Consider the following 27,442-nt stretch of genomic DNA (forward strand, 5'->3'; position numbering starts at 1 on the left):
GCCCAAACCGGTGTATATTAAAAGAACATTCTTATTTTTTTTAATGTTTTTTGACAAGTTTTTATCGATACTTTAAGATGTATAATTGGATCATTCAAATACACTTTAATTTTTTTTATTATAATTATGATTTAGCAAACTATTTAAAATCACATTCAAATTTTCAATTAAAAAAATACATTTATTTATCATCGAAATCCCATGATGGATGGATCTAAAGAGGTCTGATGCTTGAATTATTCTAATAGTTTCTTAGTTATCAAAGTCATAAATTTCGAGTTCCTCATCATTGTCATATTTAGTAAACCATTTTTTGTGTTTTTTGCGTTTTATAAGTTGGTATGCTATCACATACACCATAAAACTTAGTCACTTATATATAGTGTTTAGGGGTCCAAAGCGACAAATATTTTTGCAAAAAACTCCCATATAACAGCTAGAAAAAGGGCTAGTTTTTTTTAAAATTCCGGACCGAGCCGGTCTCTCGAAACAGCCCAAAACCATAACTGGTTCCATACCATGATCCCATAACCAGTCCCTACTGGTCCTGTGCCGAGCCGGTCCTCTGACGGTCCTGAGAGGGGCCGAACCCAAATGGCCATGTCTAATGGAGTTATGGAGGTAGTTATTTACTGTTATAATCGGATATTATGGATGACTTAGGTCTGAGGATAGGCCCAGCCCATTAGCCCAAAAAGGAAAATGCGCCATGTCACCCATTTTATCACAACTCGATGCTTAGGCCCAACCCATTTTGTCACAAAAACACACTTGCCATGTCACCGATCCCCGTGAGGATCATCATCTCCGACGTCCATTTCTATGTATATCGAACGGCTAGAAACACGTCAGAGATCTGGGGTACCCCCACTCCCCCCCCCCCAACTATATATTCAAACCCCCCATTCTCCCTTCGAAATCGTCCAACTTCCTCTTTCATTCGTGGAGTTCATCTTTCAGAAACCTTCAGGTCGGGGAAAAATTCTATTTTTTAATACTTTTGGTTTCAATCAATATGAATTCCATTCGTTTTTGAATTTCTTCGAGTACGATCACAGTCTAATTTCTTATAGCAATATCGACGATCAGATCGAAATTTCTAGTGCAGATTTGAAGATGTCGGGACGCGGAAAGGGAGGAAAGGGATTAGGAAAAGGAGGAGCGAAACGACATCGGAAGGTTCTCCGTGACAACATCCAGGGAATCACGAAACCGGCGATCCGTCGTTTGGCTAGGAGAGGCGGTGTGAAGCGTATCAGTGGTTTGATTTACGAAGAGACTCGTGGAGTTCTGAAGATCTTTCTAGAGAATGTGATCAGAGACGCTGTAACATACACAGAGCATGCTCGCCGGAAAACTGTCACCGCCATGGATGTGGTGTATGCGTTGAAGAGGCAGGGGCGTACACTTTACGGTTTCGGTGGTTAAGGTTGGTAAGCTATGAAAAAGTCTTGCTATCAAGAAAGAAAAAGGGCTAGGGTTCTTCCCTTCTGGTCGGGTCAATATGCATATGGATTTTAGGGTTTTACTCATATTAATGTTATTACTGGTGGTTAGTTGGATGTGTTTTGTAATGTGATGGAGGAGATATTGCTTATTTTGACTTTTTATTTGTAAATTGATTTTGACTATTCTATCTCAATCATAGTAGTTAGAGTAAAATACGTTTTTCCTCCTTGCTGTTTTTAAATAATGCGGATTTTGTCCCTGTGGTTTTGGAATTGCTGGTCAAGTTCTTAAGGTGGTGTTTGGTTTGCAAAAATGTTTTTGGATGGAATAGAATTTGTTAAAGGAATTTAACTTTAATATGTAAAACAATATAAAATACACAACCCAAATATAATCATAAGCCAAGCGACGTTATTAAATTGACGGTGGTCGATGGTGGTTCAGATAAATGGTGGTCCACAATGGTTCAAATGACGGTGGTCCAAAATGATTCAGATCAATGGTGGTCCGCAACGGTTCAGATGGAGGTGGTTAGTGGTGGTGGCGATGGTAGTTCAAATCGGTGGTGGTCAGCGGTGTCTGACAGTGATTTAGATCAATTGTAGTCGTCGGTGGTTGGCAGTAATATAGATCAATGGTGGTCCGTTGTGGTTCAGGTGACGATGGTCAGATGTGGTTCAGATCGGTGATGGTCAATGTTGGTTTAGATCGATGGTGCTTTAGATCATGGGCGGACCTGTATGGGTGCAACCGGTGGCACGTGCCATCGTATTATTTCGCCACCGAAGGGTAAAATTTTTAGGTTTCTCAACGGTGCTACCGTATTATTTTGAAAGGTGCTACCGTATTATTTTGGAAGGTGCTACTGTATTCAAACATAGCAATTAAAATTTAAAACCCAAACAAAATAGAGCCCAAAGTCTAACTTAATAAAATGCAAAGTCCAATTAATTTATTAACATTAATAAAATGCTAAGCCCAATTATATGATTAAGACCAAATCAAATATACAAAGTATTACCTCCTCCAGACTAGTCCCCCTCCTGGGCTTTTCTAATTTCTTGTGCAGCCGTGCAGGTGACCAGACGAGACGAGATCACGAGAGTGAAGCTACGTGAAGCGGTGAGTGTGAGACGGCCCAACCCAACGAGCGTGAACGACAAGCGACTAAGCGAGTGAGTTAGCGACAAGCGACCGACAAGAAGAATCGATTCGATTTTGGAACGATTTTGAAGACTCGGACGATTCACGATTCAGAAATCAGAATCGAAACTCACTCAAACTCGAAGAACGATTCTCGATTATTCAATATTCAGATTTCAGAAATCAGAATCGATTCGATTTAGGTTTAGCCTTTAGGTATACATTTTTAGTTTTAGTTGATTATTTACTTGATTAGGTTTAGGTATACATTTTACTCTTGAATTTTTGATGAAATTGATTGAGGCATTGAGGCTTGAGCATTTGATTTGAGCTACTGTCTAGACTCACTAGTTACTGCCTCTATTATTAACTATTGAGTATTGATTTGCAAAATACAAATTGTAAACAGTGATTTGAATTTTGACTTTTTGAGGCTTTGAGCTACTGTGAACTGTCTGTCTAGTTAGTAGTTACTGCCTCTATTAGTTTTCATATGTTGATTAAATTTACTCATTGTCTCAATGTCATTACTGATTACTTATCATTGTTTTCATTACTTAKATCTACGATTCTCATTCATTATGGAAAAATATTTGAAGCGAAAAGCTTCATCATCAACCRGTAATAATGATGCATCCAATTCCAACAATGTGATTGATGTTAACGATCTTCCTTGGGATCCATCAGAGAGACCCAAAATTATAAGTTATAATCCAAATCAAAGAGACGAAATTAGACGRAAATACTTGGTAAGGGGTCCTTGTCAACCACGAGGTCACATCTTTCCAACCAAAGTTATAGGGACTAAAGGGAGACGGTTTGTTGTTACTTGGYTTGATCAATTTCAGTGGTTGGAATATAGTGTAAAAGTAGATAGAGCATATTGTTTGCCTTGTTACTTGTTCAGAGACCAAGGTGGGAATCATGGAATAGATGCATTTGTGGCGGACGGATTTTTTTGTAATTATTTTTAGATGTATATTATATTATATTATATTAATTATATGGTGCCACCGTATGGAAAATTTTATGGGTCCGTCCCTGCTTTAGATCGATAGTAGTTGGCGGTGGTTCAGATCGATGGTGGTCCGTGGTAGTTCAGATGACGATGATCAACAGTGGTTCAGATCGGTGGTGGTCCATGGTGGTTCGGATGGCAGTTATCGTCGGAGGTTCAGATTGACGGTGAATCAGATCAGTGGTGGCTCAGATCGGTGGTAATCGGTGGTGGTGGTCGATGATGGTTCAAATCAGTGGTAGTCGGTGGTGGTGGTCAGTGTGGTGTAGATCGGTGGTGGTCCATGGTGGTTCGGATGGCAGTTATCGTCGGAGGTTCAGATTGACGGTGAATCAGATCAGTGGTGGCTCAGATCGGTGGTAATCGGTGGTGGTGGTCGATGATGGTTCAAATCAGTGGTAGTCGGTGGTGGTGGTCAGTGTGGTGTAGATCGGTGGTGGTCCATGGTGGTTCAGATGGCGGTTATCGGCGGTGGTTCAAATGGCGGTTATTGGCGGTGGTTCAGATTGACGGTGGCTTAGAACGACGATGGTTCAGATCGGTGGTAGTCGGTGGTGGTGATCGGCGATGGTTCATATCAATGGTGGTCGGTGGTGGTTCAGATCGGTGGTAGTCGGCGGTGGTGGTGGTCGGCGGTGGTTCATATCAGTGGTAGTCGGTGGTGGTGGTCGGCGGTGTTCAGATCGGTGGTGGTTCAGATCGATGGTGGTGGTCGATGGTGGTTCAGATCGGTGGTGGTGGTCGACGGTGGTTTAGATCGGTGGTGGTCGGTGATGGTTTAGATAGGTGGTAGTCGGTGGTGGTGGTCGGCGGTGGTTCAGATCAATAGTGGTCGAGAGGTGGTCGACGATGGTTATATTGAGTTTTATAAGATTATAGTATATTAGGTTAATGACATATTTGGTATAATGATGATAGAGATTCCATTCCATCAAAATACCATGTAGTTGCTAATGAATGTTAAAATCCTTTATCCATGGAATTCATAGGAATCTGAAGTATCCTTCCGCCGAAAAAAATGAACCAAATGAATGAAATGAATCTGGTCAAAGGAATTCAACATTCCAATTTCTTCAGATTCCTCCAGAATCTGCGAACCAAACGCCACCTAAGTTTTGTAATTCATACCTATTTTGATCCTTATGGTTAAATCCTAATTTTAAATTATGAGAACTAAAATAAAAATGAATTATAAATCATATGACAAAAATGTTGAACTTATAAGCCATGAGAAGTGGAAGTGTTTATAGGTTGGGTTAAAAACATTTGAACAACCAAATCTAATACTTACTGTTCAAATATTTTTTATTGATGAACTTAAATATGTTATTTTTTAGTTATAATTTCTTTTTTATCATCTCAATCATTTGATATAGCTTATCTATATTTCTTACGTATATCACATTCAATTAATTTCTTTAATATATATATATATATATATATATATACATATTCACAGTTAGTGAATATATCTATGAATGAATTATATATAGATGTGAATAAATTGAAAATGTGTATATGAAGAATGTATGTAATAATGTAATTGTTTAATGTATATATATTGATATAAATTCAACAATCATATTAAATCCAAGAAATAAAAGGATATCAGGTTTATCGGGTTGGGTTGAGTTTTAATAATAGTCAGCTAATATCAATCCAGTACATACGGTTTGAAAATTTTACAATTCGATTAGACATCGAGTTGATTCAGATTAATTTATTTTGCGATGGATTGGTTTGATCAGGTTCGGTTTTTGAGCATCCCTAATGGAAAGTTCAGGAATGGAAATCATAATTTTAAAATCACATGTTAAAAATAAAAAAATTCCGCTAGGGATTTCATTTGCTTTTATTTAATTGTAGAAAATAAAAATTGAAAATCTTCAAACAATTTTACTTTAAATTATATCTCAATTTCAATGTTTTATTTTTTTTTTTTTTATCTTAGTCGATGTTATAATACAATTTAATGTGATTTTGAGAAAAACGATAATGTTTTCATTTTTGAATAAAATATAAATACGAAGATATCATAAAATTTTGAAAAATATATTGATATTAGCAATATATTAATTATTTAAAATTTCTACTTTTTATGTAATTTATTTAATTTATTTTTATATTATAATATAATTTAGGTTTAATAACAAATTTTTAAAAAAGATAATAATGAATTATTTGGTTAGAATTCAATAATTATTCTAATTATATTTTTTAAATTTAAAATTAGATATTTATCTTATATTTAATTATATTTATCTGTAGTCAGTTACATGAATCCAAAAATAAAGCTTTAATAAGTTGTATTTATACACAATTTATTTGTAATCTTGAATATTAAATAAATGTACATCAATAAACAATATTTCATGCATAGAATTAGAAATTTTTGTCAAATATTATAATATAGTATAAATAGGTTCAATAACAAAGTTATTTATTTTTATTTTAATAATATAATTTTTTATAAAGATAATAATTAAGTATTTTATCATAACTCAATAATTATTCTAATTATATTGTAAATTTTTTATATTTTAAATGAGATGTTTATCATGTATTTGATCATGTTTATGTACAGTTAATTATACAAATTCAAACATGAAGCTTCAATAAGTTGTACTTAAAAATAATTTATTTATAATTTTAAATTTTAAGTAATATGTATCAATAAACACTGCATAAAAATGGTTTTTAAGAATTTTTATCAAATGCTTTATAATACAGTATAGATATTTTATTATTTTAATACACTTTTAAGTTTTTTTGTATAGAATAATAATGTAAAATTTTTTTTTGGTGGAAAAGAAAAACACAATTCATTTGCCATTAATATTGACTTAGAATTCTATAGGTTTATAATTTTCTCATGTTTTTCTATTTTAAATTTTTAATATTTTAAAAAATTATACTGAAAATTTATTAGAGCAAAATCAAAATAAGATGTGTCCTTTTTCCTTTTCAAGGAAAAGAGACTAAACTTAATGAGCTCCCAGAGAGCAAACATTGTCCACACAATAAGACATAATGGAAGGTAAATGAGAAAACGTAATAAAACAAGAAATAAGCTGGGACAACTGTGCAACCACATGAGCCGTCCTATTTGCTTGTCTCCTAATAGCCTTAATCGAGAAGAAGGTATGCTGGCAGAGAATGACATGAATATGACTATTGATATCCCCAAATTATGAGTCGTCATCTTCCATGGAGGTAACCGCATCAACAACTTTAGTATCAGTTTCAAAGATAACCTGTTACAAGCCTAACTCGATGAACTACGACATGGCATCAAGAATAGCCAAAGCTTCACATTGGCGAACAGGCGGTAAATCATGGATAGGCTTTGTCCTAGCAGCAAAGAGCATACATTGGCCATCTTGAATTGCCGTCCCCATCTCGGCCTTAGCATCGTCAAGAAAGAGGCCCACATCAATGATGCATTTCAAAAAATCATTAGGCGGGTAGTGCCAAAGGTGCGAGCAATCTTGGGTTGGTTCAACCACGGCTCGATCCCGCATCTCGTCCATCTTTATCCAATCTGAGTGGACACTCGTTGCTCTTCTCACCACCGTTTCGAGATCCGTCTAACCATCAGACCAGGGTACATCGTTGCGTCGATACCAAAGACTCCAAGCGATCATCAAAAACCTATCAGCCACTAGAGTAGGGCTATCTATTAAAATGGAGAACATGAGTTCTCTGAAAGTGTGAGACCCCGTTTCTATTTTAAAAATATATGGGAGAGGATTTTATATAGATCACCTTGAAATAATTTTTATGATATAATTAGTTGTATATTTCAATAAGCAAAGGATTCTTTCCTCTTGAACTTGACAAATGGAAAATATTCAGAAAAAAACCCAAAGAATTATCCTATAGTGGAAGATACTTTTCCAAGTTCGACGCTTTAATTTATTGAAAAATATTCAGAGACTTAATCATTCAAATTGAGAAAGTTCAATGGTTTTCTCATACAAAAAAATAGTTCAAGGACTTAATTATTCAAAGTATGATAGTTTAATGTTTTTTTCATTCAAAAAAACATAATTTAATGATTTAATCATTCAAAATATGATAATTTATTGGTTTTTTCTGAACTTTTCCCTTTTAAAATTTAACCTGATATTTTAGAAATTGTGTTGGAATTTATATTTTAGTGTAATTGGATTTTTTTTAATTACCATTTAGAGCAAGGTGTTTAATTGTAAAACAAAAAACTAAGGGGACTAAAATTGAATCAACACGATACTTAAAGGTCTATCATATCAGGGTTGATTTCTATATGGGTCGGGTTTCTTGGAGGAAAACCTAACTATTTGATTTCCACCATAATTGCTTCTTCCCTCCATCTTTTACCTGCGTGCTGTGTGTGAGACTCTATAGAGGTTGAGAATGGGGTTTTTCGATCTGAATATACCTTACACCGAATCAAACAAACGGAATTCCGCCGGCGATAAAGCAACACGATTGAAACTCGCTGTGAAAGCCATGGAGTTGGGTTACACCGGTGTCGCATACAACCGTACTATCACCGGAGTAATGTCGGAAGCCGACCGTTGTTCAATCTCTCTATTCCCTCTTTCTTCTGTTCTCAAAGTGTCCCCTTCTATCTCTTCCTCTGTAAACCTTCACCGCCGCCTCCTCAATGTTCCAACCTCCACACCTTTCCGTCAATACACTCGTCTCTCTGTTGTTGTCGATATACCCGCGCAAGGATCAGCTCTCAATTCGGGCAATCCGGTTCTTAAAACTTACGACATTGTTGCTGTCAGGCCATTGAAACAGGAATCTTTTGATCAAGCTTGTAAAAACTACGAGGTCTTGTTTTCTTTAAATTTTTTGATGTGCTTAATTTAATAGTATAGGACTTTTTAAGTACTGAATGTGTTTGTGTATAGGTGGATATAATTTCCATTGATTTTTTGGAGAATCGGTTTCGGTTGAAGCAGCCCTTGATCAAAGCTGCGATTGAGGTTATAGTTCTACTTCGAATTGCTTTTTGGATGTGTTCGTAATTACTTTCATGAATTTGAACTTGGTTAGTTGATTATGAGACGATATTCTTCTTCTTGATATGCAGAGAGGGGTATATTTTGAAATTAACTACTCAAGTCTTGTTATGGATGCTCAGTTGAGAAGGCAGATGATATCCAATGTCAAGGTATAAGATCTTACATTTTATTTTGGATATAATTGGATTGGATTCTGTAACACTGCACCTTAAATGAGAATATGAGATGAGAACTTGCAGAAGTTAGTAACCTATATGTGAATAAAATATTTTTGTTTATCGAGTCTTAAGAAGCTGTATCCTCAGGCTTATATGCATGTCTCCTTGATCTTGTCATTTGCCAGAAATAAATAATGCTTCCCTCTCACATAATAAAATGTTATAACTGCATCAACATAATGCTTGACACAACACTATTAGCTATTTGAATAGCTTGATTCTGTACATATAGACACACAAATACATATGTATATGTATTGTGCCATGAAAGATGGATAGTTGTATAGCATCATTAACTGCATAAGCGTGTCAGGTATATTTACTCTAAAGGTGAAGAATTGTTACCTATCTTATAACAATCACCTATTAAATAAGAGATGGAAACAAACATCAAATGTTTTTGTACACATGGTATGTTGATGTGGGTTGCAAGTCTCTGTGTTGATGATCAGGAGAAGAAATTGAAGGTGTCCTCTTATGATAGATCTTCTTGGTCTGGCCCTTAAAACTAAGTTCGCTTTCACAGGGCAATATTTTTGAGGCAATATAGATTGCCAGACACATTCCATTGCTGCGATCATTGGGGTTCCTAGTTTGAGTGATCAATGCCTTGTTCATGTCCTTATTGGCAGGAACAGTGGAACTTACTTAAATGTATGTTATTCTCCACATCTCCTGTAGATGCTAAGTAACAAGTTGCAATGTGAACAGGAAATTGTTGGAGGTTTATTCATTTGATTCCAGCACAACTTTTGAAGAATAGAGTAGATAAGATAGGATCAGAGTTAGAAGACAGAATTCAAAATTTAGGTTACAGAGAGATAGATCCTGGGGAAGACAACATAGATAGTAGAAAGCAGAATATAGAAGGCAGAAGTATTAAGAGAAAGCAGAAGTGTTATGAGAAAATGCATTTTGCCATGCAACATGATGACAGTACTACTCAACTATGACAAAAAACCACCAAGCAATTTCTCACCAGCCATAAATCACAATTATTCCTCAATTTTTTTTTGTACTCTAAGTAATCCAAGCTGCACGCACCAAGTAGTTTCTGAAAAGGAGATGCTATTTTGCAGTTCTTGGTCGATTGGACACGAGGAAAAAATCTCATTTTCTCAAGTGCTGCCCCTTCTGTAGCTGAACTTAGAGGACCATATGATGTTGCAAATCTGGCATGTCTACTTGGTTTTTCAATGGAACGTGCTAAAGCTGCTGTTTCCAGAACATGTAGGTATGAGCACTTAAAAATGCTTTCATAATGTGGCATGTGCTGATATAGTGATTTCCATTTTTCTAACATATGTTTCATGCAATGATCTGCAGATCTCTCCTAGAAAATGCTTTACGGAAGAAGAAATTCTACAAAGAGGCCATCAGGGTCGAATTGATCTCGCCAACTGAGCAGACCGATATCGAGGGAGCTGGTTTTGATGACTGGCTTAAGTGGGATCCCATCTCCAGTGGTGATGGTGATTTGCAGTTAGATGACATGGCAAAGTCCTTTGCAGCCTCCAGCAAAGAATTGAAAACCGTCAAAGCCATTGATTTTGTTTCAATCATTGATGGATTACCGTCATATGGATTGCACATCAATGACATTATCTCCGAAACAAAATCAGAGCCATATGGTAGTAGCAGAGACTTGCCTGCTGCTACTAAGGCCAATAAACTGACTGCTGTTTATGATGTACATATAGATTCTAAAATGCATGATCCTCCTGAGAACGATCAGACTTCGGTGATGGAGACTCTGGAGAAAGGCCATCAATTGAACTATGGCAATTGTGACATCTCCTCTGCAAATGAAACCCTTGAAGCTTTGGGTAGTGTCGAGGGTGGTGAAACTTGTGCTATGCTTATAGAGGAGGAGACAAAGATACCAAGTAACTTGAACATATGCTTTTCTTGTCCTGAAGCCGAGCAGCTAAATCCGCAACCAGAAGTTTATGAGGCTATATCCGAAGAACATGCCAGTGATCAGAAAGGACGTGCAATTAGTACTGCTCTTCCAACTGCAGGAATTTCAATCACGTTTGCTGATAATCCATCTACTCTTCAGTGCAATGAAGCCAACGGGCTTTCTTCCGATGCTCCTATTTATCCGCCAATGATTGCATCAAATGAAATAGGTCTGAATGAAAGTTGTGGCGATAGGGTGTTGTCTGTCTCGGATGCATCTCTGTATGAAGAGTTTTTGGAAGGAGAACACATGAGGGACACAGGAGATGTTACGGTTTCACCTATTAACTCATCTTTGCCCTTGTCTGTTGCATCTATGAATGAAGATGTTCCAGAAGAACAGTTGACCGTAATTGCGGGAGATGTTTCAGTTGCACGTTCCGTAGAACACTCAACTGTAATTGCGGAAGATGTTTCAGTCTGTACATTGGCCACTTCAGGATCTGATGATGAGTTGCAAAACAACGGTGCTAATTCAGTTGTTCATGAGCTATTGGAAGATTCGTCAATGGAAGTCCACGGAGAGTTGAAAGATCATAGCCAGATGAATCATTTGTATGGACATGGGTCTTCATCAGGTACCTGATTCTTTTAGCAAAGCCTTATCAACTGTAAAAATACTGCATTGTTACCTTGAATAGATTTTTGGATCAGAGTCCTGGTGATCCCTGTTTTTGTTACCACACCTAAAAACTTGCAAAAGGAACAGGGTCTTTCCAAATTCCTGATATCCATGCATATTCATTTCATGTCTCTGAACATTATCCTTTTTCCTGTTCTTTCTATGCAGAGAGAGTCAGAAGAAAGCAAGGGAGTTCACACCAATCCATATCATTTCCTTTCAAACGCTTGTTGAAACCTTCACATTTCAAGAAAGTTCGGAAGCTCAAAATGAAAAAATCTATATTGTAAGGGAATATCTGCACTTGCTTTTTGTCCTTTTACACTGTCCTATCTAGTAACTCTCACTAACTCTTACTTGAACTCTTTTTTCAACTGAAATTGTGTTATTCTTTTGTTGTCATCATGTTATTGCTATCTAGTCGTCCTGAAAATGAATATTTCAGTCCCTATAAGATTCAATTAGGCTTGGCTTTATGGTGTGTTATTGACTTGAGAGGCCTAGTCAAAACTATTATGCTCCTTGATGAGTTAACTCAGTAGGTAATCTAGTCATCTTGTTATAGTTTGTCTTCATCATTATAAGACTGCTAAAGCATATATGGAGGAATGAGGATTGATGCTACTATTTGTTTTGTAGTCAAGATGGGATGTGGAAGAAGTATAATTCCCTTGTTTTGATGCACGTGACACAAAACATAGATTTGATATTTGCAAATTATTAGAGATCTACATGGTATGAAAAGGAGTGTAATAGTTTCATGTCAGGACACATTTGTTATTGGGTTTTACAGGAGAGAGGTTTATTCGGCAGAATGTGGGGCTACCAAAAGACATCTTGGATACAAGATGAGTGTAGCAGAAGTGGTAAATGTAGAGGTGGATGGACTCACAGTAGATACACTTATTCTAGAATTCTACTAAAGGATTAAAGAGTTGGTGGTATGGTGGGCTCAGATTCAAAAGCTTCATGCAAACACAGTTGATGTAATGAATGAAAACAAGGAAATGCACACTAAAATGAGTATAAGAAGACAACAGGAAGAATCTAACAATTGGTTTGAGTTTTTGAGTGATCTGATATTGAAATTGTTCTTATTGTGCCTGCTATAGAGGAAGGGACAGAAGCAGCTACTGTAATGCCAAAGTATGCATTTGATGAGAAATGAAGCCCCAAAGCTCATAAGGTTATGTCTTGGGTTGTATATATCTCTTCCCATAATCTTCCCAACTGGAGGGATGGATCATGAGGCCCATTTAACGTGCCGAAAGCGAAGGATTTAATCAGGTTCTCTTCAAATGGTGTGTTGTTTGCCTAGGCAGATTTGACGTGCCTTAGGATTTTAGTATCGGGGTTGATTGTGTATTTAGTGAAATTTAGAGTAATCAAATATTTTAGGCATTTCCGAGGACATGGTCTCTGATAGGAGTTCTTGGAGACACAAGAGCAGGGTAGCAGACTAGGGGTGGGGGATCTAGAAGGAAGGGACCTGGAGAAGTAGAGGGTAGGGGGATAGGGTTTGTGAGTCAGTGGTTAGGCTACCATAACCCTAAGTTAGACCAGGGGGTGTAGTTTCCACGCCTTGGCTATGTTTTTCCTGTACTTGCCTCTGTTTATGTTGATGTTGCTTACTCATATATGTCTCTCTCTCTCTCTCTTTTTATTTGTATTGCTATTGCTTACTCATATCTCGCTTTTCAAATCTTAGCTTATCTGTCTTCTTTACTTCCACAAACTTCTCGCTAGCTGGGGTTTTCTTGGAAAACAACCGCTCTACTCTTTAGGGTAGGGGTCAAATCTGTGCACATCACCCCCCCCCCCCCGGCGGGCAGGGCGGACCCTATCTTCGAGTGGGATGTATTGGGCTTGTTTGGTTTGGTTTGGTTTAAGTATTTTAGCGATTCACTACCCTGCTAGGAAAAAACTGACGGTCTTCGGTTTCTATCATCTATAATTACTGACGGTTGAGTAATTTTAATCAAACCATTAGGTGCAATACCTTTGAAACCATCCATGTAAGGGTTGAAGTTCAATTTAAATTGTAGAAAAAGGAAACCTGTTCTCTTCCTGATTAATTTTTTTTTTGATCAATGAGGTTCTGGCCCTGCCACTTGAGTAATGTTTTCATTATTGCCATCATGATGATCATCATTCACTATTGCACAAGCTGGAGGTCTTCATGGAAACAACTGCTCTATTATTTGATTCCACCCCCAACCCTGCCCTTGAGCGGGATATAGTGGTATTGTTTGGTTTGGTTTGGTTTGGTTTGAGGTATAAGACGTGTTTGGCATTATTGATAGGTCTAAAAACAACATTGGTAACAACCATTATTTTTGGGGAAGAGAAAAAAAGTTTTGCAAACCAACTCCATAATAGAAAACTAAACTTGTGGTAACAATCATTATTTGAAGCCACTATAGTTACAAAATCTCACAAATGCTATGCTTTGTGGGATTTCTACAACTAAATCCGTCTTTTTGATAACTAAAGCCGAATGCAGCAGTTACAAAGGTTGTTCGGTTATTTGTTGTTTTTTTGGCAGCTATCTTATTTTGATTTATTGTGCAGGAGCCTAAGCGAGCTTTAGTGTGCGATCCACTGTCATCAGATGAATATCGACATGTAAGGCTTGCTCTTGCTCTATTGTCATTGTCAAGTAACAGTAGCTGCCGAAACCAACCTCCGAGGCCGCATGCTGCAACACAACCTTTAACGGAGGAAAATCCCAATTTTGTTCTTAATTTAAAATTTTGTCCGTTTACTCTTCTTATAGTTATATAAATTTCTGCTCATGGTTTTTATATTGTTTTTATTATCATAAATATTATTGAATTCAACAAATACTAATAATTCATATAAAATCGTTTTTCCAAGTATTCTTAAATGCAAAATTAATCCATAATTATTTCTAAATTAACATCATCTACCATATCATTTTTACATTATATTGTCAATCTGTTCCACCGTAAAAAAAACATCCTATGGTATACCTTTGATATATAGGTTGACATCATATGGGATTGTAACGTCCCTTTTTCACATTTTGCATATAACTCATGTATTTCATATAACATGAAATAAATATATACACCTTAGTCTCAAAATATACAAAATGCTACACTAAAAAATAGTTATAAACTTTTTCTATTTACACCAATTACATAACTTGTAAACATAACAACTTTTCAAGTACATATATGATAACAACTTCCAAAATTCACATATGTAATGCAATCATGATCACCTTCATATTTCTCTTTTCCCTTATTCTCCAAATGTGTTCAACCTGTAATGCACGTTTAAAAAAAACGAGGGTTAGACCATAAGTTCTAGTGAGAAATCTTTTTTGATTGCTATTACAGGGTGAAAATTACCAAAACACTTTTAGAAAATCCATATTTGTATTGATAAAATAAACAGTGTTTTATCAAAACAAACCTTTTTGTCGCATGATATAGATGAGACAATCTCTTTTTTTTTTTTTGTTGCATCAACCCATGAAATACAAAAGTCATCGCGTTGAATATAAAAGATACTAACTTGTCGCATCTTATTGATGCGATCACATTTTTATCGCATAATATAGATGTGATATTTCATTTGCTCGCATAACATGGATGTGATTACCTCAATTCGTCGCATCACACTTATGCGATAAATACAACTTAACCCAATCTTGTCGCACCTCAAGGATGCGATAACAAAACTCCTCACATCTTAAGGATGCGATAAATACCTTTCTCGCATCACAAGGATGCGATAACATCTTCTCATTGCATCATATAGATGAAGATAAATCAAACTCATTGTATCACAAGGATGCGACAACAATTCCACATGATCAAAAATCCCATTTTTACATACATAAGATCTTGTCACCCGTATCTCAATATACGTCTCTCCTGATTATGCCACCTTTATCCCAAAATACGTCTCTCCTGATTATGTCATTCTTATCCCAGTATACGTCTCACTTGATTTTGACACCCTTATCCAAAAATACTCCTCTCCTGATTATGTCACCATTAGTCCAACCAGTTGATAATCACATATCAAGACACAAAATTATGCTATAAATAACATATAACATATTCAAAAACCCATGTATGAAACCCTACAGTTTCTTCATCAAAAACATGTTAAATAATGTTTCTAAAAGTAAAACTCACCTTGTAAACACAAAAGTTGAAGACTCCAAACAACAACAAAATCAGATATTAATCACGAAGGTTCCTTCTTCGATTTTTTGTTTGCTTCGAACCAGAGTAAATACGTACACACACTTCTTTCCCTTTTTTTTTCTTCTCAAAAAGTAGCAAATATCAACATAATATGTGCATATTTAATGTGAGGTGGGGATGATAAATTATATTTCAAATAAAATTTTAAAACGCACCCCTCAACTTTCTCCACTTAATAGAAATCATCCAAATTTTTATAACCGCAAACCCAAATATGAGAGGGCTCACAATATTGACTATTTGAAGTAACACTCTAGGTAAATCAGTATAAATCAAGTAAGTTTCATTTCATCTCATGTTAAAGTTTTTATCATCATTTTAAACTTTTAGGGTTAAAACAAACTTTTTAGGAACCATCAATCTTAGAATCAAACATTCATGTTAGTTATAACTTGAGATCTTATTATTGTTTTAGAGATAGAAGTGTACTTAAGATTTATGGACTCAATATTAGGTAATAAGGAGTCACTAATGTATGAAAAATTAATAGTAGTTTTGAAATCCTAAATATAGATATAAGTTGGACCATCTTACATGGTTGATAACTTTTTTCAAAAAAGTAAGGGGGTTTTTTAGCTAATAACAACAAATCTACTATACTCTAATACAAAACTAGAATTCACGAGGATGAAATAATCAAAAATAATATAAATGATCGAACAATCAACTTTTTACATATTTTTGTTCAATATAATTAATTAATAAATGTTTGGACTCTTAATAATACAAAATTCTTTTTGGATTCTAATAGATACTAAAAATTTGTCTATTTTTTATACTGTTACTATATATTAAAAAAAAACTGGTCCCCTATTTTTTATGTGCGCAGGACGTGTGCCCAGCTGCCCTCCCTAGAGATGGTTTTGAACCCAGCTGAACAAAGCTAAAAATAAACACCCAAGAGAAACTGAAACAAAAACACAAAAAGAAAACCCTTTTAAAATCGAAATTTAACCCCCATGAATGGCTCTTGGGTTGCAACACCAATCTACCAAAAAATTAGTGAAATCTTTCGTACAATAAATTAATCATTGAAAAGATAAACGTTGGATGTCGAAAGCCAAGTTCGATTATGTAGGAGCCCCATCTGGAAACACCATTTTACTGTGGTAACTTCAAATTACATACAACAAATGCATTTGTACGATTTTAACGAGAAATTGACTGTTTATGGATCGTTGAGTTATATAAATAGTTTCAGAAAAGACAACAAATGTATTTGTGCAAATTTGATTATGTTTTTTTAGATTCTAAGATAAATACATATTTTGTGTAGTTTTTCGGCTAAAGAATGCATGTATATACCAACATTTATGTTATATTTTTTTTTCTTTAAATTGAATATTTCTTCATTCTCTTTTTCCCCCTTTATTTTAGAGGAGAGTTTAGCATAGCTATTGAAGCAAAGGTTTCCAAAATCTTTTAAAATTTTAAAATAGCATACCTGTTGGAGATGTTCTAACTGACACAGAAAATAAATAAAGCTTAAAAACTATAATTGATTGATTAATAAAGTAATTTTCTAACCCAATTTCAGTCTTTATCATTAGTAGTAAATTAGATTGGATTAAAACCGGTTCGGTTTATATCTATTCACAGTATTTGTGTTGGCTATCCAACCCATCGAAGTCGTATACGTATACGTATTTAATATTAGGGAAATTTACGTAAATAGTTATTTTATAAAATGATTTTCATTTTTTAGTCATTTTATAAAATTCTTTTTTGTAATGGTCAAAATTTACAAAAAAAGAGATTTACGTAGAGAATTCTTATTTTCAGGGAAAAAAAAAGATAAAAAGAAAAACATTATACACAAATACGTTTACGCAAAATGGGGACTTTGCGCAAAGTTTCTACGTAAAGTCCTATTTTTTGTGTAAACTCATTTTTAACTTATTTTTCTTTTTTTGTCACCTGAAAATAAACTTTATGTAGAAAATCTTTTTCAGGGTAAATATATATATATTTGCATAAACTCATTTTTTAGCTTTTTTTTTTTTTTTTTTTGACTTGAAAGCAAACTTTTCTACGTAAAGTTTTTTTTTCCTGTAAACTTTGGTTATTTGAAAAAAATGAGTTTCTAAGATAGCTAAAAAGTGAAAACTATTTTGTAAAATGGCGTTTTGCATAAATTTCCCTTTAATACCACATATTAAGATGTAACACTCCAAGATCACATTTGCATATAAACATATATTTTCATATATCAAGAAATATAATTTACACAACTGGTCTTACTAATTACAAAAGCTACATTACAAAGTAGCCACCAAATTTTTTCACAAAATCCCTATACAAAACTTGTATTCAAATCAAGTATTCAAATACTAAAGATAGCATATTATCCTCAACATCTCATGTAAACATATATAAATTTCTCACAACTTTCCCTCCCCCTTATCTTCTGGTTGTGCCCGAACTGTAATGAACATTTTTCAAAACATCAAAAATTAGGGCTAGACCTCGAGATCTTGTGAGAAATCCCTTTTTATGCAATTATAGGGTGAATAATCATCAAATCTCATTTATAAACTCATGCTTGCGTCGGTAACAAATAACAATATTTTTAATAAAACAAACCTCTTTTATCGCATCAAAATGATGAGACATAATCCAATAATCGCATTAAATAACTCATTAAACACATTATGAGTAAACTCATCGCATCATATATATGAATATATAAATTTCTCGCATCAAATGAGTGAGACAATCCCTTTTCCTCGCATCACACTGGTGCGAGGATCTCATCTCATCACATCACACTGGTGCGATAAACTCAACTTGTCGCATATTGTCGCATCATAAGGATGCGACAATTATACTCCTCGCATCATAAGGATGCGATAAACACCACTCGTCGCATCTCAAAGATGCAATAAACTCAAGTTATCGCATCACACAGATGCGACAACTTCAGATCATCGCATCACAAGGATGCGACAAAACAGAAAACACTTTTGATCAAAATCCACATTTTACATTATGTTTGATTATGCCACCCTTATCCTGGTATACGTCTCTCTTTGATATGTCACCCTTATCGCCAAAATACATATCTCCTTGATATGTCGTTCTTATTCCAAACATATGATATAACATATCAAAATCTCACAATTGTGCTTATTAAAGCATCAAACCAGTTTTATATCATCCCCACATAAAGAACCATACCGTTAACATTTCAATTACCAAATAAGAAATGTTTGTAAAATAAACTCACCTTAATCACAATGAGATAAAAGATATGAAAATGAATAGCAACAAATCCAGTTAATGATCACATAATCAATCTTCTCTAGCTTCCCTCGTAGGTTTCTGTTTTACCTCGGTCTCCAGAGAACACATAGAAATGTTCTCTTTTTATCAACTTCTTTTCACTTACCCACAAAACCCATGAGATAAGGTAAATATCTCAATTATCCATAATAAACAATAAGAGAAGGTGGAACTTTAAAAACATTTAAGCACATTTACAATTTTAACCCTCAATTTACCACTACCATTCAAAAACAACCCCGAGCTTTATAACCGAATACCTGGTTATCACATAAGATTACGTCCTATCTGTATATATTCCTAAATTTTGAACGGATCCCGTATTGTAGGCTATAACATTCTTCAGTATTACAATCCTTTTTCACCAAATTCATAACCAGTCAACTCAATTCACATATACACTTCTACGATTTTCAGGAAATTAACGAACTATGAGCAGCGACCAATCATATTCAACTATTTGACGCAATATGCTCAAACAACGAATTTAGTTGAATTATGATAAAATACTAAGATGGTATTACGACGTTGCTTCTTGTAACATAATGCTAAAAAACCATCCGTTTCCTTAATTTTCTTGTTATTACTAAACTGACCTTCTACATAAAAAAACATAACTATTCGGATCCACGAGATTTAATGGCATTATGGTTTAGATTAGTTTATTGATTTCTTGCCAAACGTTTACAAAAACAAAGCTGAACATTTTCCAAATTTTGTCAAGCATTATAACTATGAAAAGTCTAGTGTTCTGCCCACCTAGAATGTTTAATATACCAAGATGCCAATTTATAGTGGGTGGTATATCTCGTTGCAAATCCAAGCCAGAGCATGCATTTTATATTCTCGGTTATTAAGATAGTAATTGATATACACTGACACCACCAAGTATGATAACTTTGAACCATAAGGGTGGTGCCTGATTGGTTTGAGCTTGGCTCCAAAGATCAAAAGTACCAGGTGGTCCCAGGTTCAAATCCAAGGAGGAATAAAAATCCTCTTGTGGCCACGGAGGTTCAAATGCGGTGACTCCGGGCTATCTGTAAAGCAAGGTGGTCGCCCTGGGATTAGTCAGCTAGCATAGCGGGTTGGATATCCAGGTTAATAAAAAAAAGTATGATAACTTTATCGTTAAGGGAACAACTACCAAATGTTTCGAGCATTATAATCAGTGTTCATTGACTTGGTCAAGTTCAAAACTGCATGGACTCAGTAAACCATCTAAGGGGCTGTTTAGCAAATTTTCTATTAAGTCCTGTATGGATAAATTTGTCTGTCTGGATAAATTTGGCTGTCTGAATAAATTTATGTTGTTGTTTACTTTTCTATCTGAATCAACAGTCTGAATAACAGAAATGACCAATTTACCCCTGAAGATTAACTATGGACTGTTTAGTAAACTGTTGTTCATCTATTGGAATACGAGATCAATAACAATAAACAACCCCTAATACACTTTGTTCTTCAACAAACAAACAAACACCCCCAAAGTAGCCATTTGTGCGAATACTCTAAACACCCATCTTCACCCATCAACATACTTCAAAATCCAAACACCCTCCTTCACCCCATCCACTCCTCCTGTAAATGTAAGGCCGCTTACTCCCTGTTCCACCACCAATTAGGACTTGCAATGCGACCGCTTCAGCAATCGATGCATCCAACCATTTCTTGTTCTGTTTCTTCTTCTCTAGCTCTGAAATAATGGCTCCCGACAGCAATCGATGCATCAAACAAACCCAAAAAAATCAGCAGCAAAATCAGCAGCAATGGAGCAGCAAATCAGCAGCAATCGAGCACCAATCGAGCAACTAGGGTTCTAAAATGGGTTTTGTTGGAGGAGAAGAGAGACGTGGGTTTTGTTGTAGGGGAGCGATTCTTGGAGGAGAAAGAGGCGTGGGTTTTGTTGAAGGGTAGGCATGTCTTTATTTTGGCTTAATATGGACAACCCTTGGTAGCCATTTGTGCGAATAAGCCCATGTCTGTGCGAATAAGCCTAAAGTAAACACCCTAAAATGGCTGTGCGAATAAGCCCATTTATCCGGTAAGCTCATTAAGCCACAAGTAAAACAGGCCCTAAGTACCTTATGTTTTATTATGATGTATATTTTTAAAACAGTTTGCCGACAGATGAATCTACAGCCAAAAGAGAAAGCATATGAACCTTTATACTTTCTATCCCGTTATGAGATTTAGGGGCCGTTTACCAACGCTTACCCCGATAAATGTTTACCGGATAAAAATAAATAAAAATTATAACTTATTTGTATATGGATAAAAATGAGCTTAGAAAATAAATGGCCAAAAAGAGGGGATATGGCTATAAAAAGTAGCTACTACTTGAGTGGGTGTGTGTTTTTTTCTTGCATTATTATTTTAGATGCCAAATAAATCCTCATGGTCATTTCAAATTCCACTAAAATCAACGTTTTTCAAATTGATTGATTGATTGATATACACTTGTTATATTTATCCGACAATTTTATTAATCATATAATTCTGTTAATATTTAGGTAAAAGTTGATTACAGATAATTTCATATGGAACCTAACTCTAAGGACAGAGGGGAGCATTTTTTGACTCACTCAACGGCTGAGGCTAACGTCATGTGGGGATCGAACCTAGGACATGTCTTGTATTTGAACAAAATCACTCAATCTCTTTGTTAACGGCGTTACAGAGACATGACAGTTATTACTGATTCTAATTGTTGTGTTCAACTTCACCTTGAATAATCTGAATACTTTTAATTAAATTTTTTGCAAGTATTTTGATTCTGTAAACTGAGGTATGATAATTACTTAATATCATTTTCTATAAGAACTATTATTTTTGAAGATTTTTTCAACTATAATGGTTTTTTCTGAAACAAATCCGATTACAGCAATTCAAAAGACTGATCGATTATTGATCACTAATAAAAAAAACATCTCTAACAGATTTTTCGAAATGCAGAATCAAAAGTCAAAATCTTCAGAGAAAAATCATATTCATCTCCAACAACTTTTCTATTTATGGAGATTACAATATCATTATATTTTAGAAAATATTATTTCTCTTTTCAGTATATTTAATTTCAAGGATTCTTGGTAGGAAGAATAAAAAGACTTTCTTTTTCTTATGCAATCATTTCACGTTTCTACTTTCTCCATTCTATAGAAGGCTTTTTAAAGAATTTAGTGAAACAAAAATCTGTAAAATCTTAATTTAAAAAAAACGTTGAAAATACTGTAAAGTAATTTAGGTCGTTTACAGAATAGGATTTAAATATTCCTTAAGATTTTAATCCAAAAGTCTTATCATGCTTCCAATTATTGTGTTAACACACATCGTGAGCGTTGATTGCTTTTGAAAATATTATTTTATAAGAAGTAAATTATGTTTTTAGTTTAAAATTGTGGATTTTATTTTTATGGTTTTAAAATTTTGATTTTGATTTTGATTTTTATGATATGTAATTTATTTTTATTTTTGTCTCTGAGGTCAAAACATTACTTTTAAGTATGAAGGATTAAAAAAATAATAAATTTTAAAGTATAAGGACGAAAAAGGTAATAAATTATAAACTATAGGGATAAAATCATAATTTTAAAATTATAAAGATAAAAATAAAAAATTTCAACAAACCATAGGGACTAAAAATATAATTTACTTTTTAATTTGTATCCAAAAAATATATCAAATAATAAATTATAAATACCTTATATATTACTATAGATAGATCATATCTAGATTAAATTCCACTTTTGATATATCTTTTCTAGAAACAAAAATACCCGATTTTTATGTATATAAGTTAAGGTTTAGGGAATACTGTAAAAATAATGAAAAATTGAGAAACATCTTGATAATTATTCATTTGAACAGTATATATATGCATACAAGTAATTTGTAAGCAATTTATCTTGTAAGAAATAACTTCAATTACTTATATGTATATGTGTGTACCGTCCAGATAAATAATTATTAAGGTGTTTATTAGTTTTTAATTTCTTGGAGGGTTTTCCTCTGAACCTCTATCTCTCTCTCTTTTATTTATCCATAATTTTCTTTTATCCTAGATTTATCTTTATCCCTTAAATTTTGTTGTTATTATTGAAGACTTTTTATGTCGTTGTATATGTTGTCGATGATACTGTAATAACGATTTGATTTTTCCATGATAATAATTTGATAATTTGAAGATTGTTTATAATGTTATTTTAATGTGATAATAATCTAATAATTATGTGACTTTTGTTGTGATAGAAATGTGATAATGTTGTGATAATGATGTGATAATGTTCTTCATCAAATCTGGTTATTTGGCTTCTTCTTTATTATATCTTTGGTTCGAATCAAACCTATTTGATGAAGAAATCAGATCTACAACACCACCATCAATAGCTCCGCCACTGCCGACCCCTTCCCATCACCTCCCTCGACCACCACCATCACGGTACGTTAATCTGGCCTCGTCCCTCTCTCTCTCCTTCGAAGCGGATCTGTGAATCCAAATTGGTCTCTTCACCATCGTCAATCTGGATTTTCCTCTCTTGTTTAATCAAATCGACAACGACGATGAACTTCCTTTGACGAAGTCTTATCAGAAGTCGTCACTGTTTTGGTCACTTTATTTGATTTCATTAGGATATCATAGTGGGTATAATGGGTATCATAGTGGGTATAATGGGTAACACAGTAGGTACATTGTGTATCACAGTTGTATCACAATGGTATCACATTTGATATCACAGTGGTATCACAATGGATATCACACCGCATCTTGTATGTATTTTGGGTATCACTCCGAGGGCCATTTATATGTATCTCTTTTTTAACAGTGTTAATGTTTTAGATATCACATCGTGTATCTTGTGTTTACTTGATGTTTGCAGGAATTAGGTTCACAAATGGTTGTAGAGAGGAGAGATACGATTTTTAAAATACCTATAATGTTCTTTAATTAAAATTTTAAGTCAAAATTACCAAAATTATTAATTTTTTAAATTAATCATTTAATTTGTGGTTGAGATTAGATCTCACGATTATCACAAACAACCGAATTCTCCTTTGAATGACCCCATATATATTTATATATATAGAGAGAGATAGGATCAAACGAGAATGCCAACTATTTAAAAGAATATGAAAATGCCAAATCGTGTGCAAAATCACATGTGAATTTACGGCCAAACGATCTAAAGGAGGTGTGCGGATGACTTTGGGCTACGACTTCAGGTGACCGGGTAAAGTCGTGTGAATCACATGTGATTTTGTACGTGATGTTAGTGGAAAATTACATGTGATTCGGCCATTTTCTTATTCTCTTAAATATGTATTATTCTCGTTTGAACCCAACTATATAAATGCAAATATACACATACACACACACACATATATATACACACACACTTGGGATCATGTGAGATCAGCCTATTTTCGTGAGGCCACATATATATATATATATATATATATATATATATATACACACACACACTTGGGATCATGTGTGATCAGCCTATTTTCGTGAGGCCACCTTTTTACACTTGAAACTTCACAGTAAAACACTATGAAGGTAATCTTCACTGGGTTTTGCTGTGAATGTTCCAATTCTTTTACCTTCATAATAATTTGCTGTGAAGTTTCAAATATAAAAATGTAGTCTCACGGGTCTCACAAAAACATGTTGGTCTTACGTGAAATACAACTTCTTTTCACAGGTTGTAAAAGTTATGTTTTCAGTATGTTGTCAATGTAGATTTTTTTTACATGAAGTCTTGAATAACCACAAGAGTAAAAACGATCCCTATAAATAAACTATTTATTCAATGATGTAACCGAATAATAATTATCTGATCATTTTTCTCGCAATCTAAAAGTCATGCATGTATTAAGGACTCGTTATTCAAACAGGGTTATGAATCTTTGATTCTTTCTCCCTTTTCCTTATAAAAAGAAGTGTACAAAACTCAGTATTCTATTCATTTAAGAAATGAGATTTGATGAAAATGGATCTGAAAAGTTAAACATCCAGTTCTCAACATTTTCTTCGTCAAATCCTTCTTCTCCACCTCCTTGATTATTTGTTCTTTCGATCTCATCATTTCTTGCAAATCTTCCTTTGATACGTGGTCGGTTATCTGCTAATGTTTTTCGACAAACGTACTGTAATAAAAGAAAAAAAAACATATATGAAGAATAAAATTGGATAATTATTACGACAAACGTTTTCGTAGAAAATAAAATTGTATTACATGAACATAGTCGTGTATTTAATATTATATTGATAAAAAAAACATTACCTTGATTTTCTTGTCAAAATTCCGTTGGGTTTTCTTGCTTCGATACCTCTCGATCCTCTCTTGTTTCTCTTTAGGCGAATAGCGACATGCCTTGTTCATGCTTTTGATAATAATGTCGTTCTCGTTTGAGAACGGACTTTCTGATCGACGACGGTGTTGCGTCATATTAGCACCCTATCGACACCAATTGAAGCCAACAGGATTAAGCAAGTTTCATTATCATGATTATACAACAATATAATCGTAAAATGTTTAAAGTATGACATGTGTTTTAGTAATCCTCATATATTTAGCGTCTTTTTTTATAAATGACTACTGTTATATCAATATAGAATAACATTTATGCATTTAAAAAAAAACAAATACCTTATATATTAGGGAAATTGACCAAAATAGTCAATCTCGCCAACTAAATTCACATTTTAGCCACTTTTGGAATTCAATTCTCATTTGCGTAAAACCTATTTTTCATATTAAAAAAACATTTTATTTTTACATAAATGGAGATCCTTACACAAATATGGACATTTTTTTTCTTTTTTTCAATCTGAAAATCAAATTTACGTAAATAAATAAGACATTTATGTAAACTCTAGTTGAAATGAGAATTCGATTAAAAAAATGGTTAAAAAATAAACTTAGGGGCCGTTTACTAAACACTTACTTGGTAAGTGCTTAACGTATAGATTTCCTCATCGGATGAACATGAGAAGGGCCAAAAATCTCACCGGGTAAGAGCGATGAGAAAGATGGAGAGTCTTACCCGGTAAGTAAGGATGAAAACTCTTACCGAGATAAGCGTTTACCCAGTAAATTGTTGCATTCGATATGTTTTGATGTACTAAAATATTACACATCAGAATAAATTATAGTGTTGACTTTTATTGATAAGCGCTTACCGGATAAGCATTTGGGTAAACAGCCCATTAATTAAAAACAATGTCTATTTTGATCAATATCTCTATTATATTAATACAATACAAGTCTTTCAAAGAATATTTGAATTGACTTTCATGTGTTAAATTTTGACAAGATCCCATGATAGAAACATAACATACATATGTCGGGTTATATTTGACACGATCCCCGACCCATCTCTTCCGATGGATCCATCAACATGTGAAATGCGTAGTTGACATGAAATTAATTAAAATGTAAAATATTTTAATTTTTCAAATACTTTTTAGATTGAATTTGCAGATTCGGTTTTTATGGTTTATGGGTCTTAATATTTTGGGTCCCTGTTTTGAAATGGTTATCTATGGTTTACATTCTTGTTCTGTAATTTATAGTACATTGGATTATTGTTCCTAACTCCGTCCAAAAAATCTAGTTAAGCACGTTAAATCAGAGGGCAATTTGGTCATTTGACATATTTTTATTGAAAATATAAAAAGTATATTGTATCAAATATTGTTATTATTTCTGAGTTAATGTTCATATTTTTTTAATAGATTTACATTAAAAAAAATATAGGTTGATGCTCATATTGATGTTTATCGAGTAGTTGCAGGTGACAACAATATATAATAATAATAATAATCATAACAATATATAAATACATTCATATGGTTTTAATAGAAATAGAAAAATATGACTAAACTACCCCTTTAAATCGCAAACTATAAAGATGTAGTTTATAGATATTTCGAAATAGGTATCCAAAGTGTTAAAACATATAAACTATAGGGACCAAATCGTAATTCACTCTACTTTTTTATGTTAAAGCCTTTTATTTAAAAATCATTCAATAAATAATAAATTAAAAAAAAAAGTAAATTATGAATTTGATCTCTAATATATGTCCGTAATAAATGAAAATACACGACTCTATAAAGAATAAATAAATAAATAAATTATAAAAATTTATAGATTCATATATCACTTATTTAAAATATTATTTAAATAATTTAAATACATCCCTCTATATATATATATATATATATATATATATTGTTAGATATATTATAAAACATTTGGTTAAAACTCTTAAAAACTCTTAAACCCGTTTATCCCTAAACGATTTCATCCCATATCTGAATTCGTGTAACTAACTGCAGATAAACACAATCAAATACAAGATAAACATCTCATTTTAAATATAAAAAATCTAAAATATAATTAGTATATTCATTAAATTCTAAAAGAATATTTAATTATTATCTTTATAAAATTTATAATATTAAACCAAAAATAAATTATTTT

General features: G+C 33.6%; 3 protein-coding genes across 4 annotated transcripts in view; 2 read left to right on the forward strand and 1 right to left on the reverse strand.

Annotated features, from left to right (window-relative positions):
- Positions 1 to 925: 925 nt before the first annotated feature.
- Positions 926 to 1,656, forward strand: LOC112502077 (histone H4). Of its 2 annotated transcripts, none has more exons than XM_025105900.1 (2): positions 926 to 970; positions 1,109 to 1,656. In XM_025105900.1, the coding sequence occupies exon 2, from the start codon at positions 1,117 to 1,119 to the stop codon at positions 1,426 to 1,428; it is 312 nt and encodes a 103-aa protein (XP_024961668.1). In that variant the 5' UTR covers positions 926 to 970; positions 1,109 to 1,116; the 3' UTR covers positions 1,429 to 1,656. The 2 variants fall into 2 exon arrangements, with proteins under 2 accessions (XP_024961668.1, XP_024961667.1); XM_025105899.1 differs by having other exon boundaries at positions 928 to 970; positions 1,090 to 1,656.
- Positions 1,657 to 7,997: 6,341 nt separating this feature from the next.
- On the forward strand, positions 7,998 to 14,268 carry LOC112502074. The gene is made up of 7 exons (XM_025105892.1): positions 7,998 to 8,431; positions 8,512 to 8,586; positions 8,694 to 8,774; positions 9,923 to 10,077; positions 10,170 to 11,383; positions 11,596 to 11,713; positions 13,999 to 14,268. Exons 1-7 carry the CDS (start codon positions 8,006 to 8,008, stop codon positions 14,015 to 14,017), a joined length of 2,088 nt encoding a protein of 695 aa, XP_024961660.1. The 5' UTR covers positions 7,998 to 8,005; the 3' UTR covers positions 14,018 to 14,268.
- Positions 14,269 to 24,837: 10,569 nt separating this feature from the next.
- Positions 24,838 to 27,442, reverse strand: part of LOC112502071 (zinc finger protein CONSTANS-LIKE 3-like) — a 6,269-nt gene continuing 3,664 nt past the window's right edge. Inside the window, exons 2-3 of the mRNA XM_025105889.1 lie at positions 25,238 to 25,411; positions 24,838 to 25,100 (exon numbers count right to left, since the gene is read on the reverse strand). Of these exons, the coding sequence (XP_024961657.1) occupies positions 24,921 to 25,100; positions 25,238 to 25,411 (354 nt within the window). The 3' untranslated portion in view covers positions 24,838 to 24,920. The remainder of the gene's footprint in view (positions 25,101 to 25,237; positions 25,412 to 27,442) is intronic.

This window comes from Cynara cardunculus, unplaced genomic scaffold (assembly GCF_001531365.2).
Source record: "Cynara cardunculus var. scolymus isolate 2C unplaced genomic scaffold, CcrdV1 Un_Scaffold_891, whole genome shotgun sequence".
NCBI lineage: Eukaryota > Viridiplantae > Streptophyta > Magnoliopsida > Asterales > Asteraceae > Cynara > Cynara cardunculus.